The sequence below is a fragment of the Alexandromys fortis genome, unplaced genomic scaffold (assembly GCF_014885135.2).
Source record: "Alexandromys fortis isolate MF-2015 unplaced genomic scaffold, M_Fortis_MF-2015_v1.1 scaffold_57, whole genome shotgun sequence".
NCBI lineage: Eukaryota > Metazoa > Chordata > Mammalia > Rodentia > Cricetidae > Alexandromys > Alexandromys fortis.
Window position 1 is genome coordinate 6,833,192 of NW_026067941.1, and position 18,666 is coordinate 6,851,857.

Here is an 18,666-nt window from a genome sequence, read left to right on the forward strand (position 1 = left end):
CCATGCTACTGTCTGCGCCATGCTGATCTTAGGGATCATGGTGGCCTCTGGGCCTGAGCTTCTGTCGAGGGCCATGTCTGGGTCCGTGGTCCTGCTGCAGCTGGGGTCTGTGGTGATGTCTATGGCCCATATTAGCACAGGGGGGCCATTGGAACGTGGGGTGGTTGGTCCTGCCCTTCCCTGGATACCACAGTAGGAGAGGTGGCCCTACCCCTAAGGGGAGAGCTCACCCCCCACACACACACATACTCAGGAAAGATGACCCCACCCCTCACCAGTGTACCTCACCTGGGAAGTACACTGGAGCTGACCCTGTGGTGGGGATGCAGGCGAGCCATCCCTGAGGGCATAAGAGCAGGAGAGTTGACCCTGCCTGCCCTCATCTGCCATGTGGTGGCATGGATGAGGGGAAAGTGCCCTCCCCCGCCTTACCCATTACCACCTGTGGCAGGTGAGAGAGCTGGCTTTGGGGTCACAAGAGTAGAAGAGCTAGCCCCGACCCTCATTGGCTGCAGCCTGAGAAAGCAGCCTCTGCTACCTGTCTGGGCAGCATAGTAGAGCTGACCCTATTGTTGGGGTGCAGGTGAGCCAGCTCTGAGGGCATGAAAGCAGGAGCATTGACTCCACACTGCCTCCCTTGAATGCCCCCTACAACATCAGGAGAGAGGGCCCTACACCTTGCCAGGGCAAAACAGTAGAGCTGGCCTTGGAGATATGAGTGAGGGGGGCCCAAATCTGAGGGCGGAGAGCAGAACTGGCCCTGCTCCTTGCTCTAGGCTGCATTGGGTGAGCTAGCCTAGGTAGTGCTGGAGAGCTCATCTGGTGGTAAGGATGATTGCAAGCCAGCGAGCTGACCAACCCAGGCCCGGAACCAGGGCTGAGCTGGCCCATCCACCAAATCTATGAACTGTTGGAGCATGTGAAGGGGACGAACTTACAGACCCAAAACAGCAGGATCTCCATGACACGGGTCAACAACAGGATATCCAAGAGGAGCCCCAGTGAGCCCCTTACTGGTGGTGTAGCAGTAGCCAGAGACCTTGAACCAGACCAATGGCTCATAGCAATGAACACTTACAAGTAAAGATGAACGGACTAAAGGGTGCACTGTGATCACTGGGCCACACTACAGCTTCCACAAGATTCTTCCTTTTCTTTGCTGTTGCTTTTGTTTTGGTTTTGGTTCTTTGTTTTGTTTGGTTTTTCTTTTAAATTTGGTTTTGTTTTGGGGGAGGTTGCAAGAGCAGAAGGCGGATGTGAGGGGACAGGGAGATGAGTGGGGTCGGAATACGTGATGTGAAGTCCACAAAGAATCCATAAAAGTAAAATTAAATAAATAAAATACATGATTTGAAAACAGTGAAGACTGCTTGTGATATATTTCAGTAACAAAGTCTTGGGACGATTCTGTTTAATTTTCTTCTTCTTAAAGATTTTTAAAATGTGTGTTTGTCCCATGTGCCCCATGGAAGACAGAAGAGGGTGACAGATTCCCTGGAGTTAAGAGTAGTGAGCTACCTGACGTGAATGCTCAGAACCAAACCCTGTCCTCTGGGACAACAGCTCCTTAACAGCTGAGCCGCCTCCTCAGCCTCCTCATTGCCTCTCCTAATCTACCTAAGAGAAAATTCCATATTTGACTCGCTTTATACTTCTGTTGGGTGGCACCAATCCAAACCTGTACATGCGTTATACATCTATCCATTTTGCTCAATGCGCCACTCATCTATGGGACGTTTATTGATCGCCTGCTAACGAGGTGACAGGATACAAAGATGAAAACGGCAGATGAGGGACTCAGTCAGCCGAGCCGCTAACCTTCCCAGGCGCTTCTCAGCCTGAAAGAATTGATTCCATGTAAATGCAAAGAAGCCACTAAACAGTTTTCAGATTCCCTCGGCCCGAGTGTCTCTGTGTCAAGCAGTTCCAGGTTATCCCTCATTGTGATAACCAGTATAAAGTAGGCTCCCTGTCTCTGCATGGAGCCATACAGCTGACATTTTTTTCTCTCTTTTCTGTGCTTGTTGGTAGAGTTCAAGTTGACGCAAACAGAGATCTTCTCTGTGTTCTTGGTCTCAATCCTCAGCTCCTAAAAGTGTCTACTGAGAGAAACATGGATGGGTAAGGATCGGTATTAAAGAAATGGGTGGAGAAAGATAAAAAACCAGAAAGCAGCAGTGGCCCCTGTCTTTGATACTAGCAACTGTATTGAACTCTCTACCTAAGGTCTTCTGCGGCAGAGGGAGTGAGCTTGCCGGCCCTGCTAGAGAAAGGCTGGAATACCCAATGCGCTGACGCCTACAGCTCTCACCCAGAGGACTGATCAGAGGGATTATTGTAAAGACATGCAAAATGAACAGATGCAGTTGTCTCACAGAAAACGAGCTTCTGAAAGGGGCACTGTATGACCCTCCTCTCTGGGGTTGTTTATAGAAATAAAGAAAAAAAAAGAGCCTCCTGGAGGGGAGGCTCACAACTGTAGCCCTAACCCTTGGAAGGCTGAGGCCAGAGGAATGTTCAGTTCAAGGCTGTCCTGGGCTATAGTGTGAGACTGTCTTCAAAAACAAAATGGAAGAGTTGGGAAGATGGCTTAGTGAATTAAGAGCGCAGGGACCCTGGTTTGATTCTGAGCACCCACATGGCAGCTCAGAACATCTTCTGACCTCTGAGGACAGCAGGCATGCATGTGGTGTACAGGCAAAACATCCATATACATGAAATACAAATAAAAGTTTCAAAAATAAAAGACAATGAGGAGAGGACATATCTGCACAAACAAGAATAACAAACTTGTTTTTTGTTTGTTTGTCAAGACAAGGTTTCTCTATGTAGCTTTGGAACCTATCCTGGAACTCGCTCTATAGACCAGGCTGGCCTCGAACTCACAGAACTCACCTGCCTCTGCCTCCCAAGTGCTTTGACAACGATGAGGGTTTTATGCCTTGCTGACACTGAAGCCCGAGTCATGGAAGCTCTGGCCTCCCTTTGTCAAATGTGCTCTACCCTGCACATTGCTCTCGTCTTCTCTCTATTACAAGTTTATAATAGGAAAAAGGATGAGTAAAAATGACACCCACCTCTAAAACCAAAATAACAAGTAGAAAGAGACTCATTTCTTCCAGACTGGCCTTGAACTTCATCTCCCAAGTGCTGAGATTACAGGCAAGTATCTTTTGTAGTGCTGGCGAATTGAACCCAATGGTTTGTATAGTGTAGACTCTTCACTCTCCAGGCACCAGACAATGGCTTTGTTTTGAAGATAGGGTCATACTATAAAGCCCTGGCTGGCCTAGAACTCACAATAATGTAGACCAATCAGGATGGCCTAGAACTCACAGAGATTCACCTGCCTCTTCTAAGGTATTTGCTACCATGTCCAGGTTTCAAGACCATCTTTTGAGGATTGGCCAACAGGATAATTCTGCTTATAAATATATGCACCTTCGTGTCTCAACCTAGCCCTGCTACCACCCTTGGGGTCAGAGAAGGAAAAGAACGTTTGTGGTTGCCAACACTTCCCTCTCTGTCCCTAAGTTTGTAGTCCACAGCTGTGCCAATCGCCTGTGGCCTTAGCTATCTGTCACCGTGTCTACCTTGCCTTCCAGCCTGGTGTCTATAGTTGGGCTTTTCTTGTTTTGTTTTGAGATAACTGTAAACAGAGCAAATGAAGGCAAATAGAGCAAGTTACTTTTTTTCTTTTTATTGCACAAACAAGGCTGATACAGATAGACGTAACAAAGGCACAAAGCGGTTTAAAAACCGGGGGTTTTTGAAGCAAGGATCTGGCTTACGCTATAGTAAAACAGAATAGTAGTAATGGCTGAATGAAACCAAGAGAAAGGCCACTAACAAGGTCCAGTGGTTCTCACGGTAGCGTGCCGAGAGTGATGGAGGTCGGCTTTCTATCTGAAGGTTATTACCGGCACTGAGTAGACGCAGCTTGAGGCAGAACAAGCGTCCTGCTGTGTGTGGTTTAGGTCAGTCCCACACACAAACTCTTCTGCTCCTTTGCGACTGTCTAATGTCCTAACGGACATTTATGCAGGACCTACAGTTTGTCTGAGAGACACAACGCTTGTCTTCTCTGAGACAAACTGTAATCTGTCCTGTCTTATTATCATTAAATTAAAGTGATCCCGCCCTTCCCTTCACCATAGACAGATAAGGGGCGTGGTCTGCTTCGCTGTGCCCTAATGCTGTCTGGTTTGTGTCACCCATCCCTTCTATTTCTCACTTTCCTGTACTTCACCCATTTCAAGAAGTTGCCTCTGCTGGACTCTTAAGTCCAAACCTATTCATGGAGTTGACGGCTCTTTCAAAGCGTAGAGCATAGTCACGCCTGAGCCCTTACACACACACTGAAGTGTGTGTTCATTACAAAGTTCCCATCTTTAAGTTTCATCTCCATTATAACACAGGTAGGGCGCTAAACCAAGTTTTAATAAGCTCATGTGTAGACTGTATTACCTATAAATCACCTCAAGATGGCAAAAGATGTTATAAAAAGATCTACCTTTAAAAGAATGAACGGGTCTAGTAGGGTCTATGGTTGCCATGACTGCGGGCGGGGGAGGGCGCTACTGGGATTTAGCTAGTGAGTGAGAGCCAACTACCTATCTTTCGATACATTAGGCGGTTTCTCACAATAAGAAATTATTCTGCGCCCTATTCGAGTTTTGAATGTCTCATCAGACATTCATGTATGACCTACAGCTCGTCTGTAAGAATATATCTCTTCATTCTCTGTCTGTTCTTTTGTGCAGTATCTTTATTTCAATGAAGGTATTTCGTTCTTACCATGAACAGTTAGAGCTGACATTTGCAAATGACTTGCATCATTGTTTTTACTCTAATGTCCATACGTGTCCCTCCAATTCCTTTCTTCTAAGCTCACACTGATTCATGGTAATGTAGGCATCTGACGACTCCATTATGTCTTAGTACTGTAAAGTCGTGCCGGAGTTATGACCTTTTATTTCCCTCTTAAATGATATCAACTTTGATTTTTTTTAATCAATGGAATTATGTGGAGAAGCTATGTCTGAATCGCACTCTGGAGATTGAAACAGATATTGCCTAGTTGTGGGGACGGGAGGGAACAGTTCACTGAGAACCACTGAATAGAATCAGGTGCAAAAGTCATCAAGAACCACAAGGAAGCAGGGCAGTGGTGGCGCAGCCTTTAGTCCCAGCACTTGGAAGGCAGAGGCAGGCGGATCTCTGTGAGTTCGAGACCAGCCTGGTCTACAGAGTGAGTTCCAGGACAGGCTCCAAGGCTAGAGAGAAACCCTATTAAGAACCGCAAGGACTACAGAAGGGCTTGTGAAGGGGGTGAAAATGGACTTGGAAATAACTATGATGTGTAAGAGGTTAGGGGAAGCTAGGAGCCTGGGCTGCATAGCAGGGAGCAAGTGACACTATTTAAGGCTTGGGATGGGGTGGGGGGACAAACACACCAGGAACTGACCCAAAATAGAAGGCTCCATTTTGGACCTGTTGAACCTGAGACGACTGGTAAATATCGAACTAGAAGTTAGCTTACTGGGAAGTTGGATACACTACATGTCCACAGCATGGTCTAGGTCAAAGGAGGAGTATTCCAAAGTACAAGATTCCACATGAGAAAAAGAAGAAAAAAAAAAAGAAAAATCAGTTTAAAAAAATTGTGACATGCACCCCTTTTAGAAAAGAGCCCTGCTCTAAAAAAATGCTCTATCCAGTGTTACTGGTGGAGACCGTCAAAGTGAAGCATCTAACCAAATGGCCACTAACAACACAGGACAGGAAACTGCAGAAACTGGTTATAGAATGTTGAGGAAGGAGGATTGGAAGAAAGACCTGATCCGTACATTGTAAGGAAGAAAATATCGGTCCAGGCATCCTAAATGCTGTTAGAAAACACACCTGCTATGTTTTCCAAACAGATGTGGCTAGCACGGGAAGAGCTATGTGGGACATCGTTTTCTGCGTACTGCTTTGGCGCTCACCAGCAAACCAGACTTGCGAGCCCGACCTTCAAACAGGGACGGCCTTTCCTGGTTTCTGGTGACCCTTTTCTATCTCTGTCTGCAAATGCCAATAGCACTCGGGGTTACCAGTACTGCAACTCCATCTTACTAAAATCCAGATGATCTCACGAAAGTCTGACCTGCAAGAAGTGTCCCCTGTGATCACATGAATTAGAACATGGACACCAAGAGCCTAAGTAGTGAGCTGCTTCTGAACTATACGTGGGGGCTCTTATGATATGTGTCAGCGTCAGCTCCATGGAGCCTGTCTTTCCAGCGAACGCAGAGCTAAGGCGATGCGCCCCTCAGATCCGTTTTGTCGCATAATAGTATTGCTACTGCTTTTGAGTCTCAATCGCGTTAAAATTGAACTCTGAGACTCTTTTCCCTCATCAGGCGTTCTGCTCATAGCTGCAATGTCTTATGTCCCTATTCCAATCAACAGGACTACATTACTATCAAAGTTCCCAAACTAATATCCAATTCAACTTCAGTGAAACTAAAGTGGTGCTACATAAACAGCAAAAACAAAGAGGGGATGAGAAAGATCGAAGTCGATTCCAGACAATTCGGAAGTCAGCCTGACTGGTAACGTTAAGACGACGCAGTCTTTTCAAAACGCTGGCATCAGGGAGAGTTTTAACAAAGAGCACACTGCCTCACTCTTGTGGGGGTACAGCCCGGGACTGAATTTGGAGAGAGAAAAGTTTGAGAATGGCTGATTTAAGACACTCGGTAATGTAGCAAGGAAACGCGAAAGTCTAACTACTGTCTGGGGATGATTTGGTCCTAGAAGTCGGCAGAATGGTTTCGGCGCGGTGTTCGTCATTTCTAACTAATTATGCAGGTTTTGTCTCTTTCTGGCTCCAAGTACTCAATCACATACTCTGGGTAAATCTGCTCTTTCTGGAAGATGACAAAGACGGAGGGATTCAACCTGCTATCCACACAGCTGTCGTAGTGCGCAGGAGGGCTATTGTACATCATGTTTCCTTCAATGAAATCTCCAACCAGGACTCGGGCCACAAACATAACACTGTTTCTGGCATCATATGGACAACTTTTGTGGGAAGAGATGGCTTCTTTTGTAAAGTAATTTCCTGGAAATAATCAGAGAAAGGTAGAGAATTGTTATGAATGAGCACAGGTTAAAACAGGACACAGAGAATCAGATGCTGGTATGGATGAAGCACCTGCCAGTAACGCCTTACTGACAGAGTTAATCCTCATCATCGATTTAACTGCATTCCCAGTCCGGTGGGAGGCATGATAACATTTCCAGAGAGGTTTAATAACCTATCTTGAATGTAGGTGATGTCATTCCACGGGCTGGAAACTCAGACTGGGTGGAAAAGGAAAAAACAGATATGCACTAGTATGCACACACGCACACACCATAGTCACAGTTAAGTAGGGTTGTTGCTGTCATAAACCCGACCCAAGGGACAAGAGGAAAAATGCCTTGAGGGAAGGCGCCCTCTGGAGGCTGCAGGGTGTAATGATGCAAACTCACAGGAGAAGCAGCCTAGTGTCTGCATGCGCTTGTATGTAAGTCAGAGGACAACCTGGGGTGCAAGTGTTCAGGTGCCATCCACATCTATCGACTGTATGGATCTCTCATTGTCCAGTCAGTGAGAGCCAGCGCTCTACCTGGCTGCCTCCCCAGAACTGAGATCACAAGCCTATGTCATTTATGCCTTGATTTTTTTTTTTTCACTTGAGTTGTGAGGCTCAAACTCAGGTGCTAGAACCGAGCCTGAACTGCTCTGCTGTGTCTCCCCCACCTCTCACTGTGTCTGTCATTCGTGTTTCTCCTGCCAAGGTTTAATCAAAACAAACTGATTTGCAGCCGGGCAGTGCACGTCTTTAATCCCAGCACTCGGGAGGCAGAGGCAGGCGGATTTCTGTAAATTCAAAGCCAGCTGGTCTAAAATGCAAATTCCAGGGCAGGCTCCAAAGCTACACAGAGAAATCCTGTCTTGGGGAGGGGGGAAATGCAAAAGAGCAAACTCTTTTTCAAGAGAATTGGTCCATCCAGGATCCCTCTGTAAACTTACAAAGTTAGTCAGGAACTGGAAAGTGACCAAACATACAAACAAATCTACCAGCCCACCACATGTCTGTGGCCACTGACTCCGGCTGTCACTGCTATGCTCCTTCCTAGTTCCCAGCCCCTCACTTTTTTTACTAGATTGCTAACTACAGCTCTGTTTCAGTGGTCCAGCGAGCCTCTGGCTCCCAGAAGGAGTGCCATGCCTTCTGTATTTTATTATTGCTTTACTTTATATACAAGGTCTCACTGTGTTGTCCTGGGACTCTATTGTGAACCGGGCTAAACTCAAACTCAGAGGTCTTCCTGCCCTTGCTTCCTAAGTGCTGAGATTAAAAGCATATACGACCATATCTGGCTATTTTGTATCATTTTTCACTGTGATAGGTCTGGTCGCCACTACAAATTTCTATACTACACTGTGCTGCCAGGCCTGACTATATCAATACGTATTCCTTAAACATCCACCAACAGTGAATGATTCATCAACAAAAAGAGGAGTAAGATTCTGGGTGTGGACAAACCCCTGAAAACCCAGCGTGGCTGAGATAAGGAGGGGCCTCTTCTCCAGGGCCTTTTGTTTTATGTTTTTCAAGACAGGGTCTTGACTGTCCTGGAATTCACTCTGCAGACCAGGCTAACTAACGTCGAACTAATAGAGATTCTCCTGCCACTGTCTCCCGAGTGCTGGAAATAAAGACACGCGCCACCACTGCCAGGCTCCTTTCCCCATTCCTAACTGGAATCCAGTGGTGTCAGTACTAAGCTAGTTTGAAAGGCTCTGCAGACACAGACACGGGGCAAGAAGAAGCATCTCCTCGAAGTCCTAATGGCAGACAACATAGCCAAGAGATGGAGCAGTTTACAGGTGTGAAGCCCTTGTGTTGTTCCCAGAGAAAAAAACAAGACAGAAGAACTAGGGCCGAGGCCCCCACAGCCCAGCACAGGCTGAAGGTAACTCAGCTCATTTTTCTCCCAAGGCCACTGAAGTCCAGACATGCAGGTTTACAGAGCAATGCCAAGAACTTCTCAACAAAAGCATGTGAGGAGCTGAAATCCTCGCTCGCTCTACTCCAGCACAAACCTTTTCCATATCTGTTCTCCAAACTTCCATATAGAATCCTCTCGAAGTTATTCTGACAGATATAATCCACATGAACACGACTCGTTGCGTGAAACAGGCGCATCTCAGTTTTATTCCCCATCATTAACGCTTTCCTAATGTAGAGAAATGGGAGATTCAGTACCAGGAACACTGGGCCGGCAAGAGGGCCACCGCTGAGCACGGGAGCCTGAGTTCAATCTCCTGGACCCACGGGGGGGGGGGGGGGGGGGGGGGGGGGGGGGGGGGGGGGGGGGGGGAGCGGGATATGTCTCCAGCAAGTGGTCTTATGACATGCATGCATGCCCCACACCCTCGCCCCAAATAAATAAATGCAAAAATAAAATAAAATGAATACTCCCCTCTCAGCCTACCGTAATAACATGGCCCCAAACGAGGTCTGATTATGTCACCTTTCAAAAGCCTGGAAGAGTTGTTCATTCCATATCCTCTTTATCTTTGCAATCTTGTGATATTTCATGGACGCTTTAAAAAGTTCACTTATTTTGACATACTCCTCATCGTAGCTCCTGAGCTCTAACAACTGGGGAAAAATTAGATGTTTAAATGTTAGGAAATTCTGAAAACATGCTATATCCGTACACGTGGCCGCCCTGTGCCATGACCACCCCTGCTGTTCTCCGGAGAGAGAGGCTGGCTTAAAGTATCCATAAATCTGCCCATTCAGGCCAATCTATATGGGGTGTGACTTAGTTCGGAGACTCAGGAAGCCCAAACTCCAAAACCAACCAGTGACAGAGCGATCGGAGTAACCGATGGAGCACAACCAGACTGGAGCCGGTTGTGAAGGCCACACAGACTTGTCCCAGTGTGTCAGTGCGAGGCACACGGAGCCGGGCAACTGTTACCCTCCGAGTTCCTGCTTTCTTATCAGTGTTGCTGTGATCTCACGGGGTTACTATAAGAATCTATAAGTAACACTGCATCCTGAACACAGTGAGAGGCTCTGGAGAGCAGCCGTTTCCAGGGAAAGTGTCACAATCATATAGACACCTGCCTCTGAATCTGAGCAACTCCTTCATTCCGAGAACAAACCCATAGACTTCATAATACAAAGCATTTCCACACGTTCGAAACAAGGAGAACCAAGTACCTCGTATCTGTTGGAAGGAAACTTGCTAATGTTCCTCTGGGGAGGAGCATCCAGGGTCAGAGCCTCTGCCTGGGGCATCACCGGCTGCCAGCTATAAAGACAGAAGGAAGAATCACTAGGTTCCCTTTCTTTCTACCTGCAACAGACAGCCAGAAAGCCAGAGCTTCCTGGAAACACGTTGTTGACTTCTGTATTTCCTCTGGACCACCCCAGTAACCACAGCTTTTAAAAAGGGTGTAATTAAGTAATATAAATGCCCTTTCCCGCCGTTTTATACTGTAAAGGCACTGGGCAGGCGAGATGGCTCTGTTGGTACGGTTGCTTGCATGCAGGACTGATAATCTGAGTCTGATTGCTGGATCCTTCCAGGTTAGGAGAGAACTGACTCTTCAGGGTTTATCCTGACCGTGTGTGTGTGTGTGTGTGTGTGTGTGTGTGTGAGAGAGAGAGAGAGAGAGAGAGAACTTCCTTGCACACACATGTGCACTGTAACTTCCTTACCATGTGATAGACAGATATAGAAAGACATAGTGGAGCAGGGCGGTGGTGGCGCACACCTTTAATCCCAGTACTCGGGATGCAGAGGCAGGCGGATCTTTGGGAGTTCGAGACCAGCCTGGTCTACAGAGCTAGTTCCGGGACAGGCTCCAAAGCTACAAAGAAACCCTGTCTCGAAAAACCAAAAAAAAAAAGAAAGACATAGTGGAAAAGATCTTCCTTACTAGAGAAACTTAATTTTAGGGTGATTTTAGGGTGGGAAGACCAGAATAACCAGAATAAAAATCAGCAGAAACATCAGAATAACTGCAGACATCCCCTAATGTCAGCAAACAGGGCAGTCAGATGCTACATATCTTAATAAGAACAGCCCTTGTGCTGCTTTCTTGACCAAAACCCAGTCTGGACCCCACTAGTCCTCAAAATCACCAGGTGTGGTAGTGCGTGCCTTTGATCCCAGCATTCAGAAGGCAGAGGCAGGCAGATCTCTGTGAGTTTGAGGCCAGCCTGGTCTACAAAGTGAGTTCCAAGACAGCCAGGGCTACACAGAGAAACCCTATCTAGAAAAAAAAAAAAAAGAAGCAAAAACCCAAATTTTCCATAAAATGACCCCATTAGAATACAATGGAGTATATTCTCATATAACACCACCCATTTTGATTTTTTTAAATCACATTTTAAACACAGGGGGAAATCGAATTGGAGGTGCATACCTTTAATCCTAGCACCGAGGAGGCAGGATCATGCAGAAGTCTGTGAGTTTGGAGCCAGCCTGGTCTACATATTGAAATCAAGGCCAGCGAAGACTACATATCTCAAAAACATAACAAAACAGAGAGAGAGAGAGAGAGAGAGAGAGAGAGAGAGAGAGAGAGAGAGAGAGAGAGAGAGAATATGTGGGGGTGGACTGGGGAGAAGACCTGAGTTTGGATACCCTGCACCCACATAAAAACCTGCACATGGCAGCACCCCTCTATAACACAGCACAGGCAGGAAGGCGGAGACAAGCGTGTTCCAAAGACTCTTCAGACAGTCTAGCTGACGTGCACGTTCCAGTTTCAGTGAGTAGCTGAATCAATCAAGATAAAGTGATTGAGGAAAACTGTCAATTTCTGCCTTCTACCCGTACCGGAATGGGTGAGACCACACAGTCACATGCACGTGTGTGCGCACAAAGAAACTTTTTTGTTATTTTCTTTTTGGGTTTTGTTTGTTTGTTTTTCAAGACAGGGTTTCTCTGTGTAGCTTTGGAACCTGTCCTGGAACTTGCCCTATAGACCAGGCTGGCCTTGAACTCAGAGACTCACCTGCCACTGCTCGTGAGGAATTAAAGGACTGAACCAGCTAAATGCCATAGCAGACCTTGTTTGGCTATGATAGGCGATAGGTCATTACCAAGGGCATGGGAAAACGGAACGAGAAATGGGTATTACTTTATGACATTGCGTTGTCAGTTTTGTTAGATAGACACATTGTATTGTCAGAGTCTAAACACCAAGACGAACAAACCAGAAGCTGTCATTACTGAGCACCCACCCCACCAGCCACTGTTCCCGGGGTCTGAAGGTGTACACCTCAGCGTGGCTGGTGAGGGCTGTCTGCCCAAAGCCTAGAGGCTAAGGGTGTGAACTTAGGGAACTAGAGTTGAGTCTCAGACATGGTCGCAGTGGAGGACCTGTACCAGGCTGCTCCATCCTGCCGCACTGGCACCCACATGCCTTCTGGATACCACTCTCTGCCCATCCCATGTCTGAGCTCTTCCTAGATGTTATTTCCCACATTACCTCATGGTAACCTGCCTCAGACCCTTACAACAGGAATCTACAAACAGCTTGATTTTACACCTGCCTTGAAACCGGATTCATATCCTCACACATCCCCCAGGGGGGAAAAAATCCAACCGCAAGGTTCGTGAACAATGAGATTTTACTGAGTTTCACAGCAGACAGGCAAGTTACAATGAATTCCCCACAACAAAACCCGCCTTGAAACACCCCATTGGTATACAATGATTACAAGTCAATTAAAACTCAAACCAGTGCCTTTAGCCAACTTTGTATCTTTCTCGAAAGTCCTAAACCAGGCTGCCAGCCCAAGCCCTTTTCTCAGCCTCCCTGCCTCTATAAACCATATAGCACGACCAAAGACAGAAAACCCACAGCAAAACAAGAAACCCAGTGTGTTCAGTACTTGGTAGGCACACCCGCTGGTCCCGTCACAGCTGAAGAACAGTGTGTGGATGAGACCTGCCTAGAAGCCCCTGTGAGATAGGGGCAAATGCTGGTTTCCTGGTATCGGATCCCTCCCACCCTACACCCAAAACCCAAGACCTAAAAAATAAAAATAAAAAGCTTAATGGAGGGCATGCTCCCCGACCCCTGGTCTGAGCCTCTCACTCATGGCACATGGCTTAACAAGGAAACAGAAGTGGGAACTTCCCGAGAACACAGACTCCAGAAGCTTGGCGCGCGGTGGCAGCGTGGTGAGGTCAGGGCCCAAGCGTCTCAGACACCTGCCAGCTAAACACTTACTCTGGACCTCTTCTCCTCTGCTCCACATCCTTCCGCGACACAAACACCGGCCTTCGGACAACACACCGCTGAGTCTTGGAAGCAATGTTTGTCTGAATCATCCCTGTGGACAGAAAAAAATGAAATAAAAGTCAAGACTCAATCCTAGGAAATGACTCTTCCTCCTCCCCCACCCAGAAGTCATTTGTACAGCTAACATTCACGGCTGAATCTTAAACACACAAAAAAAGAGTGGTTTTAGATTAAAAAAAAAAAAAAAGAAAGAAAGCAATAACAACAACAACAAAACCCACACACACACTATGAAATGTGTTTTCAATTGTAGACCTGGCTCTAAATTCCAAGAATGACCTTTTTCAAAAAAACAAATTACCATATATTGTTAGAGGGTAAACTAATGTCTCGCTTGGAAATTAAGCAACTTATCACTAAGCCAAACATATCCAGAAACAGCATATAAATGCTCATAGGCATCATTATAACCAAACACTGGAAAACAAGCCCGATATCCACCAACGGATGAATGGATAAACCATGGCAAGTGTTTATGATGGAATATTATTCAGCAAATAAAGAACTACATTGCGGCAACATAAATGATTCTAAAAGCAATTATTTTGAGTGAAAGAACCCAGCAATATGCATACTTTATTAATATGATGTTTTAGAAACAGTAGAGCTGACTTATAGGAACGTATAGCAAACCAGCCATTGCTTGTCATGGAGTAAAAGACAGAGCCACAGGTTGTAAAAGAGGCAGGACAAACTTTCCAGACAGACGGAAATGTTGGGTGTCTCGGGTAATGTGGTCGTTCCATGAAGTTACTCATCGACCGTCAACCAACCACACAAGTGAAATGAATTCATTTCACTGAGACAGCGAAGACTCAGTAACGGTGATACAACAAAACAAACATAACATTAAGGGTAAAATGGATCTTGAAGCAATGCTTCTCAAACCCTTCCCATGGCTCTGAGTCCCCTCACCTACATGGCAGCTCCTAAACGTCTGACTCCAGTTCTGGGCCTTCAATACCCTCTCCTGGCCTCCATGGGCACCAGGCACAAATATGGCACACAATTTTATTACATGCAGGCAAAATATCCATACATATATAAATTTAAAACTATTTTTTAAAGCAAGGACTTCAGAGATGGCTCAGGGGCTGACAGTGCTTGCTGTTCTTGCAGCATCCACATTAAAAATCAATTCACACTTTAAATGAAACACACAAATCAAAAAATAAATTTGAAATACAATAGTTATGTTTTTTTTTAGTTTTACTTTGAGGGGGTTATTTTGTATTGGCATAGGGTCTCACTACTAGCCATGGAACTCATGGAGATTCTCCTGCCTCTGACTCTCAAGTGAAGGGGATTAAAGACATGCCTTAGGTAGCCCCCTTCCACTTCTTTCTTTCTTTCTTTTTCGTTTTTGTTTGAGAGAGGATTTGTACAGCCTTGGCTGGAACTCACTCTGGCCTTGAACTCAGAGATCCTCCTGCCTCTGCCTCCCAAATGCTGGGATTGAAGGCCTGTACCACCACCGCCTGGCCCCAACTAGTTTTTAATACCTAGTTTTTATAATCATAATTTCTAACAATAACTATGGTATGTTCTGGCAACTTGACACAAACCTAGACACATCTGGGAAGAGAGAACTGCTTCCATCAGATTAACCTGTGGACGCATCTAGGGGCATTTTCTTTTTGTTTTGTTTATTTGAGACAGGGTTTCTCTGTGTATTCCTGGCTGTCCTGGAACTTGCTCTGTGTAGATGAGGCTGGCAGCAAACTCACAGATGTCTCTGCATCCCTGGGAGGTATTTTTTAAATTGCTAATTTCGTGAGAGGGCCTAGCCCACTGTGGGGAGTGCCATGCTCAGGCAGAGGGAACTGTACTGTATGAAAGACAGCTGAGCAAGCCAAGGGAAGCAAGGCAGTAAGCAGCACTCCTCCATGGTTTTGCTTCATGCTCCTGCCCTGGCTTCCCTAAACCCTTCAGTCCCCAAGTTGCTTTAGGTCATGGTGCTTATCATAACAGAGATGCAAACTAGGACCATTGCCCTAACATCCCACAGACATCTGCTCCTCTTAATTTATTTACTCACTGATTTTTTTTTCTAGTGGAGATAGAGGAAATGAAGCAGTGGGCACTTTGCAGCTTGTCTTGGTGTGAATGCCAGGCTGATTTCCAAAATCACTGGCATATTATAATCCCTACAGTTACACTGTTTACGGCGCAATAAAGGGACTCAGATCTCAGAGACCACCCGGGAGAGCCAAGGACTTGAGAAAGAATCAGGTCTGCACGCCTGGCTCTGACCACATGCAGGCCTGACCCTAAGGCACAGCGCACCAAAGCACTTTCAAAGGGAAGCTGGTTCCAGCCCTCCTTTCTTCCTCCCTCAACGCGGCAGGCAGACTGGTGGAAGCTACCAAGACCTTCCTTCCTACAGAGGTTGAAATGAACACCATGGCAGAAAACAAAATGTGGGGGCAAGCCACGTGCCTGAGTGGAGGTGAGAAATGAAATCACTGATCAACAGGCAGGGCATGAAGCCAAGAGCAAGTTTCTGAGGTCTAAGGGTGCCCAGAGGATCAAGACTCCATTGTCGGCGGTGGCAACTAAATACTCACAAAGCGCACCCCCAAAATCAGAAACATACTCTGACAGAGCTGAAGAACCCCTAGAGACTTCTTGTCCAAACTTCTGATCTCCCAAGAGAGAGGTGGCAGAAAGAGTCAGAACATGGATCTGATGGCCACCAGCTGCCACTCTCAGACACGTACAGTTCCCACGCTAAAAAAGACCCTTTACCCTGGGTGCAGCAATGCGCGTGGACTGTCTACTCGTGTGCTCAGTGCCAGATTCCACAGACATTCCACACTACTAAAGACAGGAACTCACCTTGGAAGCTCAATTCGTAGCTTTGTGAACCGGCCTGGAACGGCACAACAACTCCCCTGGGACAGGACCGGAACAAAGACTCGAGGTACGGAGAGCTGATGTTGGAGCGGGGATGGCCATGGCTCTATATGCAGAAAAAGTTAAGAACACACAGGGAAAGACGTGAGGGTAGGTTTTCGGGATGGAAATCTCTACTGTTCTGTCTTACACAGTTTGCTTTCTTTTAGCGATGGGATTAGGGAGGCATGCTCTCTCCCGAGCCAGGTTGAAGAACTTCCCACTGGACACCAAGACACAGAGCTGGAGAGAGCGCTGTCTGTAGAAATGGATGTCACTTTCGGGGGCTGCCCGAAGACCATGACTGCCATTTTCCTTTTACACCACCTACACGATATAAACTCATCTGCATCTGCTGGGACAGAATTGATAGTTTTGTGGGAGTCAGGACATCACAGGCAGTTTGCAGTTGTAGTAAAGAAGCCTTTCCAATACTCCTGTAAGTTCTAGGGCCAACAGGGATGCTGCTGCTCAGATATAAATGACCTAGCTCTCTCTTCTGCCTTCAACCCCGGTAAGGAGCGCAAGCAGGCCCCCCAGTCAGCCTATTACACGGAAGATGCATTGGGCTTGCTACCCACCGAGGCTGTGTTTAAAGGGGCTTGGATACTCAAGAAACATAGGCCTCATCTCTGGTTTTGAGGCATCTAGGAAGAATGCAAGCCTCAGGATGGGAGGGGAAAGACGTGTCAAAACTAAGCCGCTGGGACTGGAGAGATGGCTCAGAGGTTAGGAGCACTGGCTGTTCTTCCAAAGGTCCTGAGTTCAATTCCCAGCAACCACATGGTGGCTCACAACCATCTGTAATGAGATCTGGTGCTGTCTCCAGACATGCAGGCGTACATGCAGTCAAACACTGTGTACATAATAAATAAATCCCAACAAAACAAACGAACAGACAAAAAACTAAGCCGCTATTCCACTGCATTGGTTCTGCAGTAGGAACAGACAGGATGTAAAACCCTACATCCAGGGGCTCCCAATAAAAACAGTTGCAAAACATTTCTTTGAGAACTAGAGCATAGGGGCTGAAGACAGGAATCCTGCTGGCTGCCTACATGGGGAGGGGCTCGTGATTCCTTTAGCGATATTCAGTTTTCTACTAACCCTTTTCTTCCTTCCTTCCCCTCTTCCCCAAGGAAAGGCCCACCAAATGTCCATCAGGAGAGGGCCCTGGAATAGAAGCACCCAAGGAAAATGTCCTAGAGCCAAGGGCCTACATGCTTGTCTATGCGACTGTACTTTGATGTCATACTTGGCTTGAACATAAAAAGAATCTGCATCCGGTGTGACAAGAACTCTGCTGCAAGGATGTTCCACAGGCCATGGGAAAGAGCAGACTGACAAGGGGGCCAAGCCATCAAGTCTGGTGTTTAGCCCATTTCAAAAAGGCAACTCTGCCTGCTCCTCTCTGCTCATTTAGGTTCCTTGAGGGATTCGTTGATAACATGTGTGTGCTGCAAACATCCTTTGTGCTGATGAACTAACATGGAAGGACCCTGCTTGTAGAGGGTCCCTGCCCGCAGCACACTTGTCCTCTCCATGGGGGACATCTAGAAATCATATTGAGTGAGGGAACCCAGACCCAGAAAGACAAATATCACATGTACTCACTCATAAGTGGCTTCTAGGCATAAAGCAAAGAAAAACCAGCCTACAATTCACAACCTAGACAAAAATGAGGACCCTAAAAGAGACTTACATGGATCTAATCTACATGGGAAGTAGAAAAAGACAAGACCTCCTAAGTAAATTGGGAGGATGGGGCCCATGGGAGAGGGTTGAAGTGGGGGAGAGGAAGGGAGGGGAGCAGAGAAAAATGCAGAGCTCAATAAAATCAATTTTTAAAAAAAAAGACATTCTGCTGGTGCGACAATCGCTGAGACACCTCCATCACTCTCCTAACTCCCCATTGCCGCTGTCTATGCTGGCTGTGCCCTTTGGAACTGACACAGAAAGCTGGTTCACAGGTCCAGGCCTTCCTTTAGAATGGCTGCTCTTTCTCGAGGTCTGAGTTCAGTTCCTAGCAACCACAACCATCTATAATGGGATCTGACGCCCTCTTCTGGCATAAACATGTGCATGTAGAGCACTCATACATAAAATATAAATAAATTAAATAAAAAAAAAAGAACGAGGAAGAGGGACATGATTGAATTGTGTCTCCAAGTGTCCTGAAAAATAACATATTTGTGATTCTCAGTTCTCCTAGAGTATACTGGAACTGGAACACCTCACCCTTGTACCACCCCCACTCCTGCCCTTCCCCCTACTACAAAACACACACACACACACACACACACACAGGTTTATCTTTTATACCCACTCTCCAAGGATAGGATTGTTGCCTTCAAACATTCTGTTAATAGTGTTTTGGCTTTTTTTTCCCCTTGTGG

General features: G+C 46.5%; 1 protein-coding gene across 1 annotated transcript in view; it reads right to left on the reverse strand.

Moving 5' to 3' along the window:
* Nucleotides 1–3,680: 3,680 nt before the first annotated feature.
* The window catches only part of Zc3hav1 (zinc finger CCCH-type containing, antiviral 1), a 44,273-nt gene continuing 29,287 nt past the window's right edge, over nucleotides 3,681–18,666 (reverse strand). The window contains exons 8-13 of the mRNA XM_050147972.1: nucleotides 16,214–16,337; nucleotides 13,304–13,406; nucleotides 10,275–10,365; nucleotides 9,574–9,704; nucleotides 9,143–9,276; nucleotides 3,681–7,108 (exon numbers count right to left, since the gene is read on the reverse strand). Coding sequence (XP_050003929.1) covers nucleotides 6,840–7,108; nucleotides 9,143–9,276; nucleotides 9,574–9,704; nucleotides 10,275–10,365; nucleotides 13,304–13,406; nucleotides 16,214–16,337 — 852 coding nt within the window. The 3' untranslated portion in view covers nucleotides 3,681–6,839. The remainder of the gene's footprint in view (nucleotides 7,109–9,142; nucleotides 9,277–9,573; nucleotides 9,705–10,274; nucleotides 10,366–13,303; nucleotides 13,407–16,213; nucleotides 16,338–18,666) is intronic.